Below are 23,957 nucleotides of genomic sequence, written 5' to 3' on the forward strand. Positions count from 1 at the left end.
GACATATGGGCTAGGCTGCATTGCTTAAAGCTTTTTTTAAACATATATTGAATTCATGGTAAGAAATACAATACCAAACCAGACATCTAAAATATTTGATGAACTTCCAGCAGACAAAGGTTTGGCAAAACACAAAAGGTTTGATACACAGTAGTGATAAACCATGATTTTTTCTGAAGGACTATTTATTATACAGTCTAGGAAGTAGCTGGAGAGAGAAACAGGCTCTAGGAAAGGTCTCCTTTTGGAAGAAAATTCAAGACCCTTCCAGTACAGTACAGCAAACACTTACTTCTGACAGCGAAAGCCAAGAAGCTCTGTAAAACCACGCATTCCTCACAGTGTCCATATAAACACAAGACAATGAAAGTCTCAGATGCTCTTACTGAATGTTAGTCTAAGTGGAGGCAGTACCCCAGCAAAAAGGCACAAGATGAGAAACAGATGTTAGCACCCTTATCTCCAGTAACGTCCAGGAAGAAGTGGGGAGGAAGATAGGAAAGAAAAGTTTGGGCGGGGGTGGGGGTCAGGGAACAACCCAAACAGAAAACCAGCACCCAAACCCAGAGTGAAATAACTGTAATTCTGGGGCAGGAAAAGATAACCTTGTGAACAAATATAGTTGTGTTTAGAAGTTCTTTAATTGAACATAAGAGGCTATTTAAATATAAGGGCTACTGATTCAGCCTGTTTCACTTGTGATTCCAATTTCTCTTTAAAAGCACAAAATTAACTCTTAAACTGGTGATAACACAGACTCCCTGCATACAGCATGGACTGCACAGAAGAATTGAATTAAGTTCTGGCTTGCACACACCTTTGCTCTATGCTAGAAGTCCTACTCCTGTTTATTCTTCTCCATGCACGCTTAGGGAACACCAACTCATTTGCCATGGTGATTGCTGATATTATGTTACTGACTAAAGCTTTCAATCTATCAACTCTTTAACCTTTGGAAAATAGTGTTAATGCTAAATTGACCACTGAACTAAAGCGGAATAACACCAGGAACATTAGTACCTGTTTGCACAAAACAAAGAATCCCCAATCTGGATGATGCTTGGAGCCATTTTCAAGAGTGTCTCTTACATCCATGCTGATTATACTCTATTTTCAGCTGACATCTTAAACTTGAAGGGAGAAAAAGAAAAATAAAATGGCCATTTCAAGCTAGATAGAGAAAACCTGTCAGCGTCCTGGTTCCATTCCCAAGAGCACTTAGCAATAAAAAAAAAAAATCTCTTCTGCATGCTAAAACAATTAGGAGCTCATGCACCTGAGCTGGATTTGCGTAGTTAAGGGACTGAGAGATCCCCAAGAAGGAAACAACAATTTAACATCTGGAAGTATGAAACGTTACGCTAGTGGTACGGCAGCACAGCGCAAATCCAACGTAGGGTTTCCCAGGTACAGTTTTGATAGAAAAACGACCACCTTGGTCAGTGATCCATTACTTATTACAAATTAAGTGTCCTGAGTATTATCCACACGAAACGAAATGAAATTACTTTTAAAGCTACCCTGTGCCTCCGGAAAGGTTTTTCAGTCGAGGTACCCCCACCTCCACGGCAGCAGCAGTGAGCTCTCCGCTTCGCGACGGGACACGAGAGCGGTGCAAGAGCGCACCCTCTCTGCAGTCAGGGCAAATGGAATTTAGCGAATCTCATTTACCTTACTAACCGCAGAAAATCTTGTAGTACCCTATAAGGAGATAAGTAAAAAAAAAAAAATCTTATACTTGAGTCAATTTAAAGTCTTATTGCTAGATGAGCAACATTCAGTTACAGGGTTCCATGGGGACTTTCGCTTAAAATAAAATGAAAAAAAAAAAAAAAAAACCAACCACACCTCTGCAAAATGCGCAGGAAAACAGCTCTTTTTTTCCCCCAGATTCAATGTTTACCTAGAAAGAAATAAGGACAGGCTAATTGTGAAGTAACTACTGATAGCAACCTGCTTAAACAATGCTGAAAAAATTAATTCACGTTCACTGCAATCCTTTTCATAAAACATCTTTAGAAAGATCCTGCTGAGCTTTTTCTACCACATGTGCATCAGAAGGGTCTCTGATATTTAAATGCATAATGAATAGCACGTTTTGCCTTGGTAATTTAAACAGCATTCACGCCTAGAGGATTACAGTCCTCAATCTCAGATGCCTCCCCACGCCTCCTCCCCCATGGTCCTCTCTCCTCTCAGGAGTTCATGAGAGCCAGAAAGCACAGGTTTTCAGTTCCTACAAAAGATAAAGGGCTACAGGGAAAAATAGAAGACAGCTGTGAGATGAATGAACAGGTGGATCATTTGGAGAAGTGTTTATTAGCCTTTTCTTTCTTTGAGGCTTGGTTGACATGACTGTTTATACCCTTGGATACTCCAGGCAGCATCCTGCATCTTAGGGCCTGTCTGGGCATTTCTGAGTCTTCCAAGCAAATAACGATCTTAGCACTGCTCTGCAAAATGCCGCTATACACTTGTATGTCTCAACAGTTCCATAAGATTTGATGAAGGTACACATGGAGATCCCATCTAGCTGTTCTGAATGCATTGCTCAGACATTTCTGAGCAAAGCTCCATGCGTGGCTTATGCCATGGTGGAATGTGCTCTGATCACTAAGGTGCATCTTGTGATTACCGCATGATTGTGTAGCAGTCTCTCAACATGATCTAATATGCTCCATCAGCTTGAATGACAACTGCATAGTCAGGGTTGGTCCCATCATCTCCTCTGCTGTAGGTACAAGTACTGGGACTAGGGCTTAGTGCCATGAGCATCTCCTAGATGTCAAGAGGACTTCAAAAATTCCTCTGGCCTGGAAGCATCTGCTCTGAGAAAATAAACCAATACTTTAATTTCCTAATCCAAATGTACTTTAGAGAAAGCTACATCAGACACTTGAAAGGATTGAAGGTAGGAAACTAGCAAGGATAAAGATTCAATAAGGTCAGATCTGTCATTAAGTCCTGAACCTTGACTCTTTCCAGGAGATGGGTAACAATCCCCAAAAATTCTGTTGTATAAAGCTGTAAGACCATGCTATAATCTAGGGACACGTTCATGACAGATTTTTTTTTTTAAGCATCACATTTAGAGCTGCAGGGAGAGTACAGAGGAAAAAAACAACTATATCCTGCATAAATCTGATAACATTGTTAAGAATATCGTAGAACAAGTAAGAGGTAAAATCATCTTAATGGAGATATTTCTCTCCTTTGGGACAGTCTAGACTATCCATACTAAGTTAAAGCAAATACACTAAAATAGTGGAGAGGAAAATTCTTTCAGGTCACTAAGACCTGGCTGTACAAGTAGATGGGAGAAGAACTTGGGAAGGGGACAGAGAAATTTATTCCATTTAGACACAACAATCCTACGGTAGATCTCTCCTTCCCCATGGGAGGACCCTTCTTGTTGATGAACTAGCCTTTTTTCAAGCCATCACAGACAGCCAGGAGCCATGCAATGAGAATTTAAATAGCTTTCATGCTTACAGGATTACATTCCTCACAATCTCAGATGCCTCCCCACCCCTCCTCTCCCACACATTTGAGTTTGGACCTATCTGTATCAGTAGGTCAATGAACAGGAATGGGAAGCAAAAGCCATCGGGGACTGAGCTAGGTCTTGGATGCCAGGCTAAGTCAAAGGGTGTAGTGAAATTCCCATCCTATTTTATCCACTGAAGTGCTCAGGGTTATTGGAGGGGTCTGAGATGTTGCATGCCTTTTTCATCCAGATACCACAAAAGCATCTGACAGGAAACCCAAAGTAAAACCACATGCATTTCTCAACAAAAATTGAGGAAGGAGGGCTGGCTACCTCAGTCATACCACATTCCCCAGACCGACTACATCCAGTCAGATCTTCTACTTGTCATCCACAGATCTAAAACAACAGTCAGACAGTATGTTTAGCATCCCCAGGAGGCAAGTCACTCCTACTTCAAAGCCAAGGATCAAAAGTTTGCCAATACAAGAACAGTGCAAACTAATGCAAAAAGCTGGGTGATGGTATCTGTCAATCTCTAGTACTTCACAACATTTTGACATGACATCATAAAAGCTAACTTGAGCTTTGATGAATCTCCAGATGAAGTAGAACCTCAGGTGTCAAGATTCTTTAAACCTGTGTCTGTAGCTCCTGCCATGACTGAATAAAGAAAAAAAAAAGGATTACACTACTTTTTTTGGCATTGTCCGTCCCCATCTGTCCCCCCCCCCCCCCCCCCCCAAATGAGGAAAGGCATAGGTAATTTAGCCAGTAAAACTCTGGACTTGTAATAAAAGAAAATCATTCATACTAACTGGAACTATTTAATCTGATATGTCTTAGGTTCACACATCATCTTCATGAGACAGGTTGGTGAATTCCATCATACTGTTAACAAATATGCCCAGGTCTCTCTCATCTTTATAATTTCTAACCCATAAGCTTTCACTGTTTGGAAGCAGCTATAAATTCTTAATTTCCAGCCTTGTGCTTTGTATTTCATCCCGTCTCTAATACTCAGTACTACAAAACTCTAACACTGTGTATTGGCCACGCTTCCCACATTTGCCACATCAGCAAATCCAGCCGGCGCATGGCAGTTCTTGTGTCGCGATCATCAGCAAACATAGTCAAAAGAATCTGTTTCCAAAGTCAATCTTCAACTAACTGCACCACCTTGGCCCAAAAATTTGCTCTCAGCGCCATCTATTGATTCCATTCTGGTTAAGTAGAAGGTAACACCCTGGTTCATTCACCATGTGGCACTGAACCACATCATATGCTTTACTGAACAATTTAAAATATATATATATTTTTTTTTAATAGCAGGAACACTGGGTTAGGCGTTACAAAACATTTGATAAAATAGTGTTAAATTTTGCTTCTGTTTCTAATTAGCCCTATTCTGCTTTCCTACAGAAATAAAGATCAAGTACTGATATGAGTTGTCTGGATAATGACTTTTGTCATTTCTTAGCAATACTAGTGTCTTAGAGATCCTGGAGCTCTTCTCCATACATCATACTAGCACTAGGGGTTTTTTGCTGGTGGTTTTAAGTCCTTATTAGTAGATCTGCAGCTTGGCATGCCACAATTCCCATTCCGCTGGGGTGGTTATTTTATATTTCGAGTTAAGATCATTAGGCTCTTAGATTTTGCTTCCTTTTTCTTTGTGAAAATTTCCTTTTCTATATACCACTCCTGATTAATATTCTTCTCTCTCTGATTTCTACGATGCAAAGTAAGGGACAGCTCTGGTCTAGTCAGATATGATTTATTTAGGTAAAACTGGGGCAAATAGCAGCTTCCAAATCTTACCTCTAAAAAGCCTTTTCATGATGTTTTCAGCTCCATCAATGCTGTTTTACTACCTTTCAGGCAGTATTACTGTAAGTAATCTACCTACTCCTGTACTGCAGAATAAATGCAAACAAGCAGATTTTAATTATCAAAAGTTTCCATGATGAATCTATGCAACTCTCATCAGGAGGAAAAGGTGAAGGACTTAGCATTTTGGAGTATTTTGCTGATGTCCTACATGAACCACTACTCCCACGCATCTGCATTGTGTTACCGTTGCAAATGCAAGTTGACTGAAATCAGAAGAGACCAAATATACGTTTATCAACAATGATAATAATACAGAGAAGATACAAACAAAAATGCATTTTAGCCAGGAAGGATTATTGATTTACTTCTTGATCAGTAATATATGTTTGGGGACTACGCATTTCCAGGGATTAACAACTTCAGAAGTCAGTGTGTTCTTACCTGTTTCAGCCTGTTGGTCCTAGAATTTGCAGACATATTTTATCAAGTGCAGGACAAAGCAAAAAAAAAAAAAATCAACCATTCCTGCCTGACTTCTGCCCCCATTAAAACATTTCATAAACCCAACAGAGATAAAGATAAATCAAAAAATATTCTTTTATGATATCATAGAAAAATTTAGATTAGGAGGAGCCATACAGAGGTCGTGTGACCCAACCTCCTGGTCCAGCAGGACTGACTTTGAAGTTAGATGGGGTTGCTTGGAGCCTTGTCCAGGCAGGGTTTGAAAATTTCAAAAGATGGGAAGTTCACAACCACTCTAGAGCATTTGTATTCAGCACTTAACTGCTCATGATTTCTAACACTCACATCCACACAGTGCATGTAACTCACATAACCTTACATTCCTTGACCACTCCTTTTTAACAGAGGAGTGGGAGGAAACGGCAAGTCATTTTGTTCAACCGTTGTATCAGGAACTAGGTAGAAAACTTGTTGCACAGACTTGCTCTTGAGCAGAAGTGGCAGCATTTCCTCTTAATCTGAGGGGCAAACACATCTACTGGGCTGATTTTGCTCCCCCTGAGGTCCTCGTAAGGACAGCAGAACAAACCTTGCACCTGCAGCTGAAGACGGCAACTCTGCTCTGTTCATCCGAGTAAGACTGCACACGCGTATATGAATGACTAATAGATTAACCTTATTCTCTGTTCCTCAGTCTCCTAAGAAATTTCCTTGAGAGAACAGAGATGATTTGATGATCTCACCCATGATTATACAGTCAGTGGTACTCAAGTTGTCTGTTATCACCTGGACAGGCAACTCTTGACAAGGGCAAGATTTCATCTATTTGTTTTGGCTCCTCAAATTAGCCAGATGCATCCAACGGTAATCCTGAAGGGATAGATGTAGCCCATCAGAAGATTCAGCTTTTCCTCTCTGGAAAGGAGGAGCAAGAAGCAAGGAACCTTCTTGCAAAGATTTTCTCAACAGAACATCGCCAAGGGGATCAGTGCCAAAATTTTCACGGGTAGAAAGCAGTAGTTTTAGCACAGAGATTATGGACTTCCAGTTTAAACACCGCTTTCATCCTCTCACACAGAAAATCCTGTAATAGGATCTCCGAACTCCTGCTTGTTTTCGGTTTAAAAATGAGTCAGTGGAGCATTTATTTGGAACCAATTTTTTAAGTAAGACAGTAAACCTACCTACTGTTCAACTCTCTTAAGTTACTCAAGCAGGAAACAGTTTGCTGCACAGCTAAGAATTCACAGCAGAAAAACATGTCACATCGGTGGGTAAGGGGAAAATAGCTGAGGTCGGACAAGATGCCCTTTGCACCCACAATCCTAGCATGAGAGGCAGTGGCACAAAGGCCATTAGCAATACCACAGCAGAAAATTTTCCTGGTCTCAAGCATAAAGACAAGTATATCAACAGTGTGAGCATGCATACGGGCTATTCCATGAAGGAAAAAAAAAATTCCTCCATTCATAATTTTTTGTGTTCATGCAACAATCCCTCAATAAAAAAGGCTTATTAAAAAAGCAAATGGTTGGAGAATCCCTAATTGATTTGAGACTGCTCTCCCATAGACAACATTCTGTCCCAAAACTTTTGCAGTAGTGTAACACGGAGAAGAAATGTGACCAGAACTTTAGGCAGCAATTTTGCATGTTTCAGGTACAAAGATGTTCTACAAGACGCATCCCTATCAGCCTTTCACTGAAACACAACTGTAGTCTGTGACCATTACTTTAACCCATTATAACAGAAATATATGGCTGATCTTCTAGCAATAATCCTTGGTTAAAAAGTGTCATGGTTTAGCCCCAGCTGGCAACTAAGCCCCACGCAGCCGCTCGGTCACCCCTGCTGGGAGATGGGGGAGAGAATTGGAAGGGTAAAAGTGAGAAAACTCATGGGTTGAGATAAAGACAGTTTAATAGGTAAAGCAAAAGCCACGCACACAAGCAAAGCAAAGCAAGGAATTCATTCACTACTTCCCATGGGCAGGCAGGTGTTCAGCCATCCCCAGGAAAGCAGGGCTCCATCACGCATAACGGTTACTTGGGAAGACAAACGCCATCACTCTGAACATCACCCCCTTCCTTCTTCTTCCCCCACCTGTATATACTGAGCATGACATCATGGGGTATGGAATAGCCCTTTGGTCAGTTGGGGTCAGCTGTCCTGGCTGTGCCCCCTCCCAGCTTCTTGTGCACCTGGCAGAGCACGGGAAGCTGAAAAGTCCTTGACCAGTGCAGCAACAACTAAAACATCTCTGTATTATCAACACTGTTTTCAGCACAAATCCAAAACATAGCCCCATACCAGCCACTATAAAGAAAACCAACTCCTTCTCAGCTGAAACCAGGACAAAAAGTTAAAAACATTTTGCCCAATAGATCTCTTGCAGACACAAGCTGTCCATAGGTTTCCTTAAGTGATCTCCTATTGCCAAGGTCAAATGAAGGACTTCTGTCATCCAAAATTGGCAAGGCACCTCCAGGACTGAAACTTATGCGGTCTGTTGGAAGTAAAAAAAATAAAACCAAATTTAATACAACAGGTTAATATCCCAGTTGAAAAGAAAGCCTAAAGCCATCTGAAGATTATTTTAGGAAAGGTCAGCTGCAACAGTCTTCTGGCTGTGAACGTGTGGTTCAGTAAATGGTCAGTATTGTCATTCTGACACCATTTTCTGTTACATGTGAATTAAAGTAAACAACCACCTGTACCAGGTCTGAATATGGGGGTTTATTTACAAGCCAACAAGATTAGCGCTTTTAATCCAGTTGATTATTTCACGCACGCACCCACTCACTCCCCCAAAGCATTACACTTGCTAGGGTCTCAACTCCCTTCCCAGCAGGAAGGCTTGCTGCTGGTGTGCGAGGGTCAGACAGAAAACCCTGTCCCTTCATGCTATACAGCTACTCACAGTTACCAGTCTGAGGCAGCACCAGCCAAGGTCCCTGGTGTTTTCCTCCATGCATCTTCCTGATTTCCAGGATCTTTACTCCAGGCAAGATCTCTACTTTCTTTTCAGGCTTCCCTTCTTTCTAAGGCCACTTCCAAAATCCTTTTTGGCACCACATCTACTTTCCAGAACACTCCAAGCCCCCATCAAAATAGTCTATGTGCGTAAGTAAAAGGTATGATCAGACACCTAACCGGTGCCTCTGTCTCCTGTTTCTTAATGGAGAATTCGGGACATAACTTTGGTTTAGTCCAGGTGTTACTGAATTACAACCAGACTATACTGGCAGCAGCCAGCAAGTAGAAGGCTGCTTGTCCGTGAGAGCTCAGAAGTTGACACATTCACCCACCACACATACACATCCAGTTGTCTGTTGCCTGTTGGCATTCACGATTTACTTGGTTTTGCCCACAAGTGATAAAGCGCTCACATTGCATGAAGGTATACTGTATTTCAACACTGCTCTTTGACAGACTGTTGCTATGTCCATTCTCAAGATGCTGTCCCACAGCCATTCCCGTGGAAAGAAACACTGCTGAACCAGCAACACCATGCCAGCAGTCACATCCGTCTTCTTACCCTGCCTCAGTGCACGGGGGATGGACTTACAGGAAAAGTCCAATGCAACACCAGCATTGACATCTCTTGGAAATGACAACAGATAGAAAAAGCTCGGTTGCTACAACATACTGTGGGCCCTGCTGATCCATTCAATTTGCAGTCTCTTCCTTCCACATCTAAAGTCCATGGCTAATTTTGCCTACCAACAGTGTACGGAATAGTCAGTAGGGCTGGGAAACAGATCAGGTGGATATCTGAGATTATAATTAGAGAACAAGTGTTCAGAGGAACACAGTGAGACTCCCAGTGCATTAACAGGAGACTACTAACAAGTATAAATAGTTGGGGAGAACCTGTGGGAAGAATAAAGCAAAGTCATCATCTAGACAGGAAAAGGGAAAAGGTGGAGCCCAGGAAAACTGAAGTTTCAAGATCAATGCTGCTGCACTAAATCTTTGTGTCTGCAGAGATTACATATCCTTCTGTCAGCCATCTCCCACTGGCTAACTGACCTTGACAGAAAAAAATTATATATAATACACATATTTTTATATATATACAGAAAGCACCTATCACCATATCGATAAACATTACTGAGTACTTATTATTTTCCCTTCCCACCACTTCTCCATTTTTCTCCAGTCGATATTCAAGTACCACAGACCTCTCTGGTTCTGAATCCCTAGCCCTGCATTACTGTCTACTAAAAATACTTCAGTTCCCTTTCCTGGAGTTCATGGATTTACACAAGTTCCTTCCAAAGGCTCAGTTTCTGAAATTTTGAATTCGAGTCAGTTGACATTTCAGAGTCCTCTCAGAGGGTTAACAGAAATCAACAAAAAAGACAAGGTATGTCCAATCTTTGAGGAGGCTAAAAACTGGCCAAAGATTTTGAAAGCAAGTTAGAAATCACAGGGAGGAACTAAAAAATTATTTGGAAAGTTAAGTCATCCCAAGGGATCAGTTAGTCAGTCAATCTCCTCTTTTAAGAATATTGTTGGGAACTACCTCCAACTCATTTGCGCCCTCATATTACCAACGGATCAAATCCACAACTACAAAACCAAAAGCAGTGTTCATTACTCCCTTTATAAACACGTCACAAATGTTTGCAGAGGGCATCCATCCACCTTCCAAGTTCACTCTCAAGATGTCTGGCATGAACAATTTAAAGCAGATGTTCAAAATGTACGTCAAACAATGGGATAAGGTCAAGTATTATTTCATCCATTAAATTTCCCATAAAAAGGTACAGAACAGTGACTGGTCTCCAAAGTTTATTAAAAATCAAAGAATAGAAAACTTTACATAAAAATATGTCAATTTTAGCTTCCACATAGTTGTCCACACAAAAAATTTAAACATGATTTTTTTAAACCTGTAGCACATAACCACAGTGATAGCCAGGCCAATTTATTTGGTTCACCATGACTGAAGTGTTACATGATACCACTTTTCAAATGAGTTTTGCTTTAAAATGGACGCTAGTATAAGACACCAACTAAAGCCTTTGAAGGCTCTTTAATGTAGTTATGCTCAATATTGCTAGTGTGTGAAGACTAAGCAGTACAGGCTCATGTAACAGCCCTTAGATATTATTTATGAATCAGCTCACAATTTTTAAAACTTTTTTTTTAAATTGTGATGAGTCTGGAGCATTAAGACAAACTTTTTGCAAACAGATATGCACTATTCTACTTTGGAATGTTGCCCTCTCTCCCCTCAAGGACCTGTTTGTTTGACAGATTCAGTAATAACATGGAACTACTTCTGCTTCAAAGGCATACAGCATATTAAAAAGCTTCATGCTTGCACCTCATTTTAATATTCAGATATCAGTTTTAAAACCTTCTATATCTGTACACAGTATAGATGTCCTGTTAACAGGATTCTTCAGCTTTCTCTGCTAGTGGACTTATATAACTGATCTGTAGTTTTCTGTATAGCTTAAGAACTCTCATTAAAAAAAAAACGGGAAGTCAGAGGGCGTGAGATGTGACCTACTCCCAGGACAACTGTGGCGCTTTAAAAACTCAGGGTTAGGCAGGATGTACATTTTTCAAAAAGTTAAAGACAGTGTTTGTCATGGCAATACACACTTGCATAGTATACCTGTATGCATCTGTAAATTAAGTGCCAGCCACTCATACTGTGTACAACACTGGGCTGTGCTCTCCTGCAATACATTAAAAGATACTTCTCGTAATGCTTAGAGCAGCTGAAGTACTTTTTATATATTTGCTCTTAACAGAACTAATGCATACTGCTATACAGATTCCTTAATGGAATCAACATATTTCCTTTCTCCACATTCCTTAAGCCGGGTACCTCTGTTGAATAATGTTGTTTGAACCCAAACATTAACAGGTTACATTACTAAAATGCATCAAAGCGTGTAGCTCACAGCTTTTTAATTTCACATCAGGACTTGAACCAACCTTTTTCCCCTCCCCTTCAAAAGTTTTACTTCTGGTACTACAAATGCTGGATTTGTTGCCTAGTTAAAGGAATAAAATTAAAACTCATTGGTCAGAGCAAGACGACTGATAGAGGCCAGACAATGAGCGAAAAAACACAGGGTCAAAATGCTTTGGAGCTTAATACCTTCTTAAAACCGTAAGCCAAATCGCACTTTCATTGTGAATCAAGAAGCCTCAAATATTACCAAATGTCATGTTTGTAACACTGCTCAGACAACCTGCCAAAATTATGAACCCAACTTAGATAATGCAACCTGGGAAAGGATCTGTAAATTAAAAAACCTCTTCCCCTTAAATATAACTTATGTGACAATATGAAATTAAATTAAAAATTCCAAGTTATTGCACAAATTATACTTCCAATATTTACAGAGCAAAAAATTCTGAACTTTGAAACAAAAACAGGAGAGCAGCAAATTTACTTTTATGAATTCCCAACTTGATTTGCTGCAAAGCAAAAAAATTCCAAGGGGCTGAAGTTTCCTTCACTTCTAAAATAAAAGAAAACAGAACCCACAAAGGAACAGATGTAGCCACAGCAAAAAAGCCACAGCATTTGTAAATGTCCTTGCAGTTCTATTGTCAGAGCTGCTTCGGCACTGTATGAACCGTTGTGGGAAGGCAGAAAACAAACTTCCACATTTAATAAGGCTTCACAGATAAGCACAACTACTTCTTGAAGATGGACTGAACCACCACACAAAGAAACATGCAAAGAAGTCAGCTGCAGATATTTGGCAACACCAATAAAACGATGTGCTGGACGCTGGTCTCCATCCCTCAAGTCGAGTGGCACTCACTCAGTTTGTCTGAACAGGGAAGGTCATTTTGGCATCTGCCATTATCTGCTCAGACTAATAGGCAAACTGTCTCTGTGTTTTTTTCTTCTCCATATATTACGATTGTACTGGTGGTGTCCTCGGTTACCAACTGGTTGCCTCATGCCTCCACTGCTGACAGGGCTGTAGCTGTTGCCTTGGTTATGAGTTCCTTTCATGGAAAACTTCATTCCACTGTGCTGCTAAAAAACACAAGATAAGCACTCAGTTTAGGCACGCAAACAACTGAAACAAAGTGGTATTTCCTCAACATACAAGTCATTCCCACAGAACATTGCTTGAAGCAACTGGTCTTTTCATGCTTGTCTAATTTTAGCTGTGCAAGTCCAATGGCACTAACAGCTTAAGTGTTTTCTGAAGTAAATGTCCTGCAAATGAAATGGTGTAGACTTCAAAACGTCCTTAAAACCCCTGGATCTCAGTATGAAACACTATGCATCACCCTTATAAAAAGAGAGACCTTCCACATTAAATACTAATTGTGACTGTCGTGTCTATTTTAGAGGATCTTAGCAAGAGCATGACCAAGTGAGATACTCAGTAAGACTTTCAGAAATATCATGGAGAAATGTAAGGGTGTGACCATATGAGCTGATACATACAAAGCACAAGACTGCTCTGCCCATAATCCCACTCAGCTACAGGTAAACTAGCTATGGCTTGTAAGGAGCTTGTAAATCCTACTGGTCTGATCATAGGACTACGCAGCTCCTAAACCATACCTCACATCCAGACCAAGGAAAAACAATTAAATGATCCGTAACATAGCATGACACTTTCTTTGGGGGAAATCTCTAATAACTTGGAACAGAAACTGCCAAAAACTTTTAGTGGCAGCTTGAGTAAATCTACCACACCATAAGCTAGTACAGGTGTCCCTATCACTTAATGGCATACAGTAAGTTGGTTTAATGTGAATGTACTTAAAATAGGTACAAGAGTTTCAAAAGATGAAACTGAAACAGACTTCCCAAATACTGAAAACTTCAATGCAAGCAACCTTTCCTGATGTCTGACAGCAATAACTTTAAGACAGACAACTGGCTGCCTTTAACAAAAGCTAATACATCATTCTGTCTACCATAAGTGGCTAAACAGGAACGCCACAAAGCTAACATTTGAGGCAACTGCTTCGAATGTGAAATATCTGCAGCTACTTTGCTAAGCTATATTTCCAAACAAGTTTGGAATAGAAAGAAATATGAGAACACCAAGCCATCGTTACAATTGTAGGCACAAAACCAAAACAGTTATTGAAGGCATAATTCCATAAGCAACATTTTACTGTCAAATTATAATTAGAAAAGACACTGAGCATACAGAAAAACAAGCTGGTGAAGACTAGTATTGAAGAATAATTAAAAAGTTAACTGCAGAGTGGTAAAAAACACAAACTTTTTTTTATTTGTAAAGTGTGTCCTACAGCAACCTAATCAACCTTCAACATGCAACTTCTAGACTCCCAAGACAGACACACTAAGTGCTATCCTCAGACTACCAATGGCAAAATATTCAAGGACAAACAGAAAAAGGGAATGCAAGCTGAGAATCCCTCATTCTTAAGAGACACAACTGCCCAAACCTTATTTATTGACATATGCTGCTAAAATATCTACCAGAAACTACTTATGAAAGTCAGCAACATGAAACTAAAAAACATTTAGAATGTTTATATTTTTGGCAAGTGGTCCCTCAAGCAAACACACCATCTTGTCACATTCTTGTGCAGGGGAGTTTAGTTCAGTAAGTGTACATCTCACTCTCAGTTATATAAGCAGACAATTAAGCATCTACATTAAATGAGATCAAAATACTAAAATGATCCTTCAACAGTCAAAGCACTAAAAACAGCCAGCCATTACAGTTACTCTTGACTATATGCTGAAAAAAAGACAGAGGAATACTTCAGTTTTGCTGCTGTAGAACCAGAACAAAACTCTGACCAAGGAGCATACAAAGTTTCAGCAAGCCTATTCTCTTCAGCTGGAAACATGAAAAATCTGGCAACTTCAGCCTCAATTTGAGGACTCAGCAAAAAAAAAATATTGGGGGCAGGAAGGCAGGTCACCACAAGATCAGACAAGCACCACAGCAAGTATGACAATTAAGCCTATCTATTTGCACCCTAAAAGAAGTCATATCCTTGGTTTGTTCAAAAGGTAATTAAACTTCCGAAGAATGATTAATAGCTAACCAGAAAGCAATCTCTAGCTTGTCATGAAGCATTTTGCATTGCTTTTTAGGCCATCAAAATAAAGACTGTCAAACTATCAGAGCAGAATCTGAATCCATCCCTCTTACCACTCATTAGCTGAGAGCAGGTGCTTAAGGAAGTTGACTCAGGGACCTCTTAAATCAGAGATGATGCCTTTATAGTTACTAGTTCTCAACTAGATATTGTTCACTCATTTGTTCAGATTTTTGAAACCATAAGCTTTTAGTATCCTGAGTCCTGTGCTATGGCATTTCACAACTATAATGAGCATCCTGTTTAATTTGAACATACTATCTGATGATTTTTCAGTTCTTGGAGTAATTAATTTCTTGTCATTCTGCTCTCTGACTTTTCCATATACTGATGACTACACAGACCTAGATCATACACCTCCTCATTTTCTTCTCCAGGTTAAAGAATCATTCATTCTTCACAGAGAAGCAATTCCATATGTTTGACCACTCTTACCACCCTTCGCTATTCTTCTTCCATTTGTATTATAACTTTCTTCTGATGTAGGAGGCAAAATTGTACTCACTGTTCATGATGGGGGATGTACATGGATTTTTACATGATGTTTTCATTTCTGCTCTTTATTCCTAATAATGTCTGAAATTTGGTTTGACACTCAATTCTCAGTAGGAAATCAAGCAAGCATTATCAAAGCAGTTTTCTGCAAAAACATCAAGATCTCATCTTTGTAAGAAACTGTCAGCCCAGGGCCTACCACTCTCTAACGGTTAAAGTATTTCTCTCCTTCCTGATGCATCATATTCAAAGGTCCTTTTGCACCCCTTCTCAGTTGGCCCTTAAGGAGCTTAACCACACGAGAAGACTTCACCACACTTCATCCATTGCCTTTCAGATGCTAGGCAGCACAAGGCCCAGCACAAACTCCTGCAGGGCCTTCCTGGTGAACTCCATTTACTACAAAAATTGGATCTTTGTTTCTCATCTTCTAACTAGTTAATTGTTTACAAGAGGACACACATCTTTCACTTAGTTTCTTTCAGAATCTTCCTTAAAAGAAATTTACTTCATGTCTTTTGGAAATCCCAAGAGGCTGTATCAAACAGCTTTCTCTTGTCCACACACTTCTGGATATTCACATGCTCAGGACTCCCATAATCACCAAGAAATGGCATGTCTGGAAGCAGATGATGGCTGGAGAGAGATCAGATAATCAAAAAAGAAAGCCCTTCATCTGTGATACAACAGGCAAATATTTGGTTTAGATGTTTTGACTTCTTTAGATCTATTTCTCTTGATAGAATAACCTCCTCTCCCATCATAGGGCTATTGATTCAACAACTGAGCGATAGGACTGGCTGTTTGGGGTTTGGTTGGGGCGGGGGGGGGGGGGGGGGGGGTAGGTTTTTTTTGGTTTTGGGTGGTTTTTTTTTTTTGAACAAGCCTGTTGGCTTTTATTTGCAGAGGATCAAATTCATTAGATCTGGAGGTAAAACTAAAAAATTGCATTAAAGACAAGCCAAGGGGTGGGGGTGGAATTCTGTATAACATACCAGGTTAAAAAAGTTTCCAGATATTTTAAGAGAAATTTAAGAAAAGGATGTTTCTGGTCTTTACGCCAAACAACAGAAATCTGGTGGAAACTAAAATACCAAGTAATTATTTGCTAAGGAAACCAAACTTTTATTCTTAAATACTGGCAAATTTACAACACAAAGCTGCTGACATTCAAAGACTTATTATTAAAAAAGAAAGTTTATAGTCAAAAATAAATCATCTACACTTTGAAATAACACAAGTAACATAACAGAGCTGAAATCTAAACGTAAACAGGGTTTTTGAATTGTTTTGCTGTTTGGGTTTTTTTACCTGTTAGCATCTCTAAAGTAAGGAGAAAAAAGCAGAGAAGTGTTAGCGATGAAAACGAAGCATCAGTACTCTTAACTTTAAAAGAAAAGAGATTATAAATACAGTGCCCAAAAATAATTGGTAAGGGCCTACAGAGCTAAAGAAAAAGTTTAGATAAGGTGTAAGACAGTTTAGAAAGAACACATTTACTATTTTGTTGTTAAGACTACAGGATTAATGGCCATGATTGAATCATTCCATGTGAAATATTAAAGTAATATTCAGAAGAAATTTAATGCACCATTAACATTTTAAGCATCCCCTTATAACTTAATATACATCCTCAAAATATTTCTAAGTTCTTCTCCATTTCCTACGATATTTCCAAATTCTCTATTTTAGGCTTGTAGCAAAAAAACCCCATAAAGAACCCTTTTTTAATGTATTTATGTTCACTTTCCCACTTTGAGCATAACATCTGGAAATATAATAAAAAATGCATCTTGCATGTAAGGAAAATTTAACTTCTTGTTCTTTATGAAATAAATTCACTGTTTTGAAGAGAAACAATGGGCAACGACCTAACCAACATTTTAGTCATTACTGCACAAGCAACAAATCAAGTATTAGGCAATGGTTCAACCTAGCTTCATTACTTTAAATTAGCTAACAGGATTCTACAAGATATTTACACCAGCTACCTGGGTGTACTCTTAATCTAATAAGATTTATAAGTGGTTTAGATTTCTAAGCTGAAGTACAGCAAAACCAAAATAAGTTCTTACTCAAGTTGTTTGGAACTGGCAATCTGGGGAAATAAGGCCCAAAGCACTGCAAATATCGAAGACACTTCCCCTCCTTTTGGGCCACTTGTTTGGACCTACTGGCTACTTCCAGCTATAACTGACAAGATCTCGAGTCCTGAACAAATTTTATAAAATGAGCCAAAACCCATTCCTGCTCCCATTAAAAGGAGAAAACAGCATTTATGCAACCGGCTGTGAGAGCAGCAAAGAAAAAGTCAACATGGAGACTTGAAAGAGCTCAAAAGCAAAAAAAGTGTTAGATGTTTCTTATCTTCTAACGCTAGAGAACTGAAAGACTCAAAGCCACAAGGGAGCAGGTTATATCAGTCCTTCATATCTTACTTTGTGTGGTAGCTCTGCCAGTAGCCTGCAACAAAGGGAAGCTTTTGGTTCTCTTCACCTTTAACATTAGGCAACTATTAGTATGACCAGTTCAAAGATAAACTAGTATTTGAGAGATCAGAGGGCCTAGTCCCCAGAATGAGTGACTGACAGTAGAGACTACCATCATAATCTGAGCGTATTTTGAACTACCTTATGGTAAAGACAGTAGAATCTGACACACGTAATAAATACACTTTTTGATCTTGTCACCAGTCAAGTTTCAAAAATATGGGGCAAGAGTCAAAACAACACTACCAGAAGACAGAACTCATACTGCAACTTTGCTACTGTTGTGACATAGGCCATGAAGTGTTATCTGCATACTTGTCATTACGGAGAACAAGAGATAATAGCTTCTCTAGCATAAAGCTGACAATTTTAGACCTTAAAGAGAAATCTTACCTCCCTGAGATTTCTCACCTTTTTATTTGGAAAAAAGTATTATTACAGTGAGCAGACCCAAAACACTTTCCAAATACAATGATATCAATACAGTACACGTGAAAAAGTCAGTAGAGGAAATGCATATGTGAATATTCAAATCAGTCTCAGTTTGGGAGCAACAATCTTATTACAGAGACACTGGAAGATACAGGTATACTATGCAATCAAAAATCAGGTATTACTTCTACATTTCCATAAGTCTACCTTTTATTTATGGTAGATTTATTTATGTCCCTAGAAACTACTATTTAGATTTTGTGTCTTTTCTGCAACTCAAAAAGCACTCAGGAAGCAACCAAGGTGGCCAGAGACTTTCATACAGTCATATAAACATCTAGGCTGGAGGTTTATATGGAGACCCCTGGAGATGATTTAATCCAACCTTCTGTTGTAAGCAGTCAGATTAGGTTATCCAGGGTCTAGTCAAGCTCAGTCAGTTTCCATACACAGAAGGATACCACCACATAAAGACTCTCTATATAAATTTATGACAATCCAAGATGAAAAATCTCTTGAGTACTGTTTTCAGCTGAACAGCCTCTGAAATTCAGACGCAGTTTTTTTTCTTCTCTCCATTCTTTGGGAAAGGAAATAAAACATCCCTCCTCTTCTCCTTATTTTGCATGTATTAAATCAAAAACCAAACAATGTTCTGTCATACACAGAAGATGGGAGTCTGACATTTAGAATTGAAACTGTTTCTGAAGTAGACAGTAGTAGTCTCCTTCCTTTGCCTAAGAAAATGCATGGACACCAAAAAAGTATTCCACCCTAAGTGAGAGAGCTCTAAATAAAAGATAAGAAAAATGCCATTTGGTTGACTGAAGAAACCTTCAGTATCTAAACAGCTTTATAACGCCATTGAAGAAACAAGTCAGGTCATTTCTAAATTGAAGTTAACATACTAAAAACTCTGAAGCATCACACTATACTAAGGGAATTTAGCATATCTGTACATCTGACTACTTGATGACACTTGCATTCTCAGAAATATTTGGTGAAATGGACTAGAGTTCAGCCTTGACATGAATTAAAATGTATCTTTATCAATGTATATTTCATTGAAGTGAACAACACTTAACCACTTGCACTCATCTAAAAGAAATATATTTTTGACTCAAGCCCCTGACCAATGTTATTTTTGTTTCCAATGCTGCTAGCTTTTTGTGGGATCATTCCAGAGATACTAGCAGTATCAGCATTACCAGTGAGACAAAGCAACACCATTAACAATTGTTCTGGATAAGAGCAAACTCTGAAGCAAAGTATTTTAGCCAGTGAAGTGCCTGTAAAGCAATATAAACAAGCAGTTTATAAGTTAAGCATCTGGCCTTACATGGCCAAACACAAAAGAATCTGAAAAACAAACTACTTCTACAAGTTAATGTAAGAGTTTAGACTGTGGTATTTCAGCACTGACATTAAGGTTTCATTTCCTAGTTGTCTCCTGTGCTTCACAACTGAGCCAGTGAATGCTGCTATGAAATTTTCAATGAACATATTCATAACCAGACACCACTCACCGAAAGGGTCTTCAGTGAAGGTTTTCTTAGACACACTGGAAGGCAGCACAGCAGAAGGACTAGTGCTTACTGGCTTTAGATACTTTTGAATAAAAAGACCACTCTTTGGGGAGAAAAAAAAAATGCAACTTAAAGTAAAAGGACTTCTTCTGACCTAAGCAACATGAAGTTTCTTCTGTCTTCATTAGTGACTAAGTGACCAGTAATCCAAGGAAGAAAGAAGTAAACTTATTTCGTCCCAAAATAACAACAAGGAAAGTAGTCCCTTCTTCTCCATGGGAAGTCACCAAGCAATTTCCACCCCCTCCATTCACCTGGACATGCATGCCAATATCTGTTTTTCTGCTTATTCCAGTGGGTAGCACTGGTTCATAAACTGTTCTCTCTCCCAAGTGAAATTTCAAACTGCTTGTCAGCAAAGGAGAGTAACGATTACCATGGAAAAATGATGATGATGATCCCAAAAAGCACGCAGACCTGTAACAGGAGCTTAATTAGTCCCTGAAGTACCTGGAAATTCTCCAATTAATTATGCAGCATGTAAACGGAATTGGTAATCACACCAAAGCTTTTTCAAAAAGAAAGTATTAGGAAGCTTTAATGGCAGAGAATTTGCCTAGAAGGCTGCAAGTTGTTCAAAATAGTTAGTGCTCTTGACACTGGCACCTCCTGCTTTTGAGGATAGTACTGGACACCTAGGTACAGCTTCCAAGCTGAACTGAGGGGGAGAAAGCTGCCAGGGAAAAGGCTAAAGACACCATGCAGACAAATGAATCCCTTTCAAAGACTTTTTGAATACGAAAGAGCACTTGCTGTTAAGAAAAAGGTTTGCACATGTTCAAGCCTATCAGGATAGGAGACCTCTGAGCTAGTAAAATGTGCCAATTAGAAGTTACAAACTAGCATGGTCTCAGGTAATATCAATTGCAAAAGGAAAGCCATCGACCTAACCTAGCTCAGTCATGCTCCAGAAAGTTGCAAATGAAAAGGAGACATTTACAGTATTCCGGGTAGAATGATTTCATTTCCCACTTCTGACTTGGTCATAATCTTCTGATAAAGGGAACATTTCTACTCCACAATATATAAGCTTTTGGTAAATTCAATGCAGAAAAAACATCATGCCATTTCTGAACTGTAGATAGCAAGGAATTCCTCCGATTTAACACAAATCTCAGAGGCACATCTTTGTCAAGCAAAAGCCACAGAAAAATTCCCAATTTTAAACATATAAGTATCATACAAACTACTAAAAGAACAGTTAACAAGTATCGGAAAGGACAGCCAAGTAACAGAAAGCCAGAAAAAGTGCTACAATGCACTTGTTTTCCAAGATTCAAAATTCCAGCAGAGATTCAAAATTCATGCAACACATTCCCTCTTCACAACTGAGGCAAAAACTCTGGATGCCAACTTATTTTGTACCAACAACTGCATGCCTCAAAACTGGATTCTTTTTTTGTGTAATTTCGGTGAAGTTAAGCTCCAGGGCAGCTGTTCAGAAAAGCAGAGTTGTTAAGGAAAAGAATAAACTAGATTAAGTTTGTATTTTAGATGAAGTTTAACTTAAAATAGCTCTCCAGTTTTATTTTAAACAAACTTCAGAAGTTTCAGACTGTACACTAGCATGTGAACACTCAACTGCAGACACTAAAATAGCAATACATTGTTCAATAACCTTCTCACTAATAGAAAACATTTCCTGTGCAGATAAACTGTTTTTGCCTAGGTAAGATTCAACAGCAGGGGAGAACAGGTAAAGGGGGGAAGAGGGGGAGAGGAATCTGTGTAATCACTCAGAATACTAAAACAAAAGGCGTACCTCGAGATACAAGTGGGGCTTGGTAGATGACTGAGGATTGCAGAGCTGGCTGGGAAGAGCATGTGATAATAGCTTTCAAAGATGGTGCCCCTGCTATGTTAACCTGCTGCAAGGAAATAGTAGAACACCTGCGGTACGCAAAGGGAAAGTAGCCTGGTCTAAATGAAAAAGAGGGTGAAAAATATTTCAGTGAAGCACCTAAAACAAGCTCTTGTCTAGTAACTATGAAGAATTTGGGCATCAAGCTACAACATGCCCCAACTCAATGCTGATATTACTGAACATTTAAAATGCTGTCCGGATGAAATTTCTTCATTATTCATCTAAAATTGTCAACATTTAAAGCACTTTTTTTTAATTCTGTAGTAAGTGGCAGTTACCATCTCTAGACATATAAATCAAACTCACAGGCTGAATGAAAAGTACTCCCTTACATGCCAGGCTCAAAGTGTTTTGATCAGCAGCGCAAAGTCCAGCTGGAGGTCAGCAGCTAGTGGTATATCCCAAGAGCTGATACTAGGGCCAATACTAGTTAACATCTTTTGTTAATGACCTGGATGATGGGAGAGAGTCACCCTAAGCAAGGCTGCAGATTATACAGAATTGGAAGGAGTGGCTGATACATGAGATGATTGTGCTGCCATAGAGAGGGACCTCGTCAGGCTGGAGAAATGGGCTGACAGGAATCTCATGAAGTTTGCAAAAGCGAAATGCTAAACTCTGCCCTTGGGAAGGAATAATCCCACACATCAGTACACACTAGGCACTGACCAGCTGGAAAGCAGCTTGGCATAAAGTGACCAGGGATTCCTGGTGGACAAATTGAACATGAGCCAGCAACGTGCCCTTGCATCAAGGAAGGCCAACAACATCCTGGGCTACATTAGGAAGAGTATCTCTAGCAGGTCAAGGGAGGTGATCATTTCCACTCTACTCAGCAGTGGTGAGGCCACACATGGAGTGCTGGGCCCAGGGCTGGGCTCCCCAGCAACAGAGAGACATGGACATACAGGAGTGAGTCCACTTCAGGTCCATGAAGATAAATAAGGGACAGAAACATTTGTCATACAATGAAATGACAACAGAGTTCAGACTGTTTAGTCTCAAGAAGAGAGAGTTCGGGAAGGATCTTATTGATGGATCTAACTAATGAGAGGGTGTAAAAGAAGATGGGGCCAGACTCTTCTCCTTGGTGCCCCGTAAAAGGACAAGGAGCAATGGGTATAAGCTGAAATACAGAAAACACCATTTAAATTTAAGAAAAAACTTTTTTACTGGAACAAGTTGCCCAGAGCAGTTGGGGAGTATCCATCCTTGGAGATACTCAAGACTCACTGGACAAGGCCTTGAGCAACCTGCTGTAGCTGACCCTGTTTTGGGCAGGAGGGTGGGACTAGGTGACTTCCAGAGGCCCCCTCCAACCTCAACTATTCTGTGATTCTGCAAAATACTTGAACAATCTCAAAGCAGAAACTTAAGCAAATACATCTTCTGTCATGCCCAAAGTGTCAAGGAAGTATTGAATCAAATAAAAAAGACAAGGTCATTAAATTAAAACCATCTTGTCCCTAGATTCCCCACAAACTGTGATAGGAGGACTGAGAGAAGGAAAACATTCTAAGAACCTGACCAAAACTAGGTTTCAAAGAAACCAGCTCATTATTTTGTTATCACAGGCAACCTACAACCCACAACTTGCATTAAAGCTTATGTGAGGCAGCTGTTTTGACTAGTAGTTTTAATAATCAAGATTGAGGGATTATTTTCCTACAGATAGAGGCACCAAGGCTGTAAGAAAAACGACTTTTCTTCCCCTTTACTATAATGAATACATTAGCTAAAATACTTCAGGCTAGTTAACTAACATAGCTTCCCTGCATGTTCACCTCCCAACACATTTAAGCACATATTTAATATTTTGGTAAAAACTCTTATACACATGCCCATAATTGTGTTCTCTATCTTTAAAATGTATTACAGAAAGTTACAAGTGTAGTCAGATCTGTTCTAATAATTCAAAATCAAGACAACTAAACAAGCCTAGACAGGTCAGTACTATTTCTTCAGATTCAAAAACTAGCTTACAGATAACACCACCTACATGAAGTTTCTATTTTAAGAACAGGAAGTTAAATAGCCTAAAGATCTGCAAATATCTTTAGGCCCCTGGTTAGGCACCAGGAGTCTCAAATACAACTTAAGGAGTCAGACATCTGACACACTCCCTTCAACTTATTCCTAGGTGTCAGTGTGCTGTGGAAGGGCTCTTATATTCAAAGATGCATCTCAAACAGCAAACCCTTTCCCACCCATTCTTCTCC

At 39.4% G+C, this 23,957-nt stretch overlaps 1 protein-coding gene across 4 annotated transcripts in view; it reads right to left on the reverse strand.

The window, feature by feature from the left end:
• Positions 1-10,555: 10,555 nt before the first annotated feature.
• Positions 10,556-23,957, reverse strand: part of TENT4A (terminal nucleotidyltransferase 4A) — a 62,353-nt gene continuing 48,951 nt past the window's right edge. Inside the window, exon 12 of one of the 4 annotated variants that reach the window (XM_075494064.1) lies at positions 10,556-12,806. In XM_075494064.1, coding sequence (XP_075350179.1) covers positions 12,627-12,806 — 180 coding nt within the window. In that variant the 3' untranslated portion in view covers positions 10,556-12,626. Of the gene's footprint in view, positions 12,807-21,595; positions 21,795-23,957 lie in introns of those variants that run through there. The other 3 variants (XM_075494068.1, XM_075494066.1, XM_075494067.1) reach the window with 3 other exon arrangements.

The sequence above is a fragment of the Mycteria americana genome, chromosome 2 (assembly GCF_035582795.1).
Source record: "Mycteria americana isolate JAX WOST 10 ecotype Jacksonville Zoo and Gardens chromosome 2, USCA_MyAme_1.0, whole genome shotgun sequence".
Lineage (NCBI taxonomy): Eukaryota > Metazoa > Chordata > Aves > Ciconiiformes > Ciconiidae > Mycteria > Mycteria americana.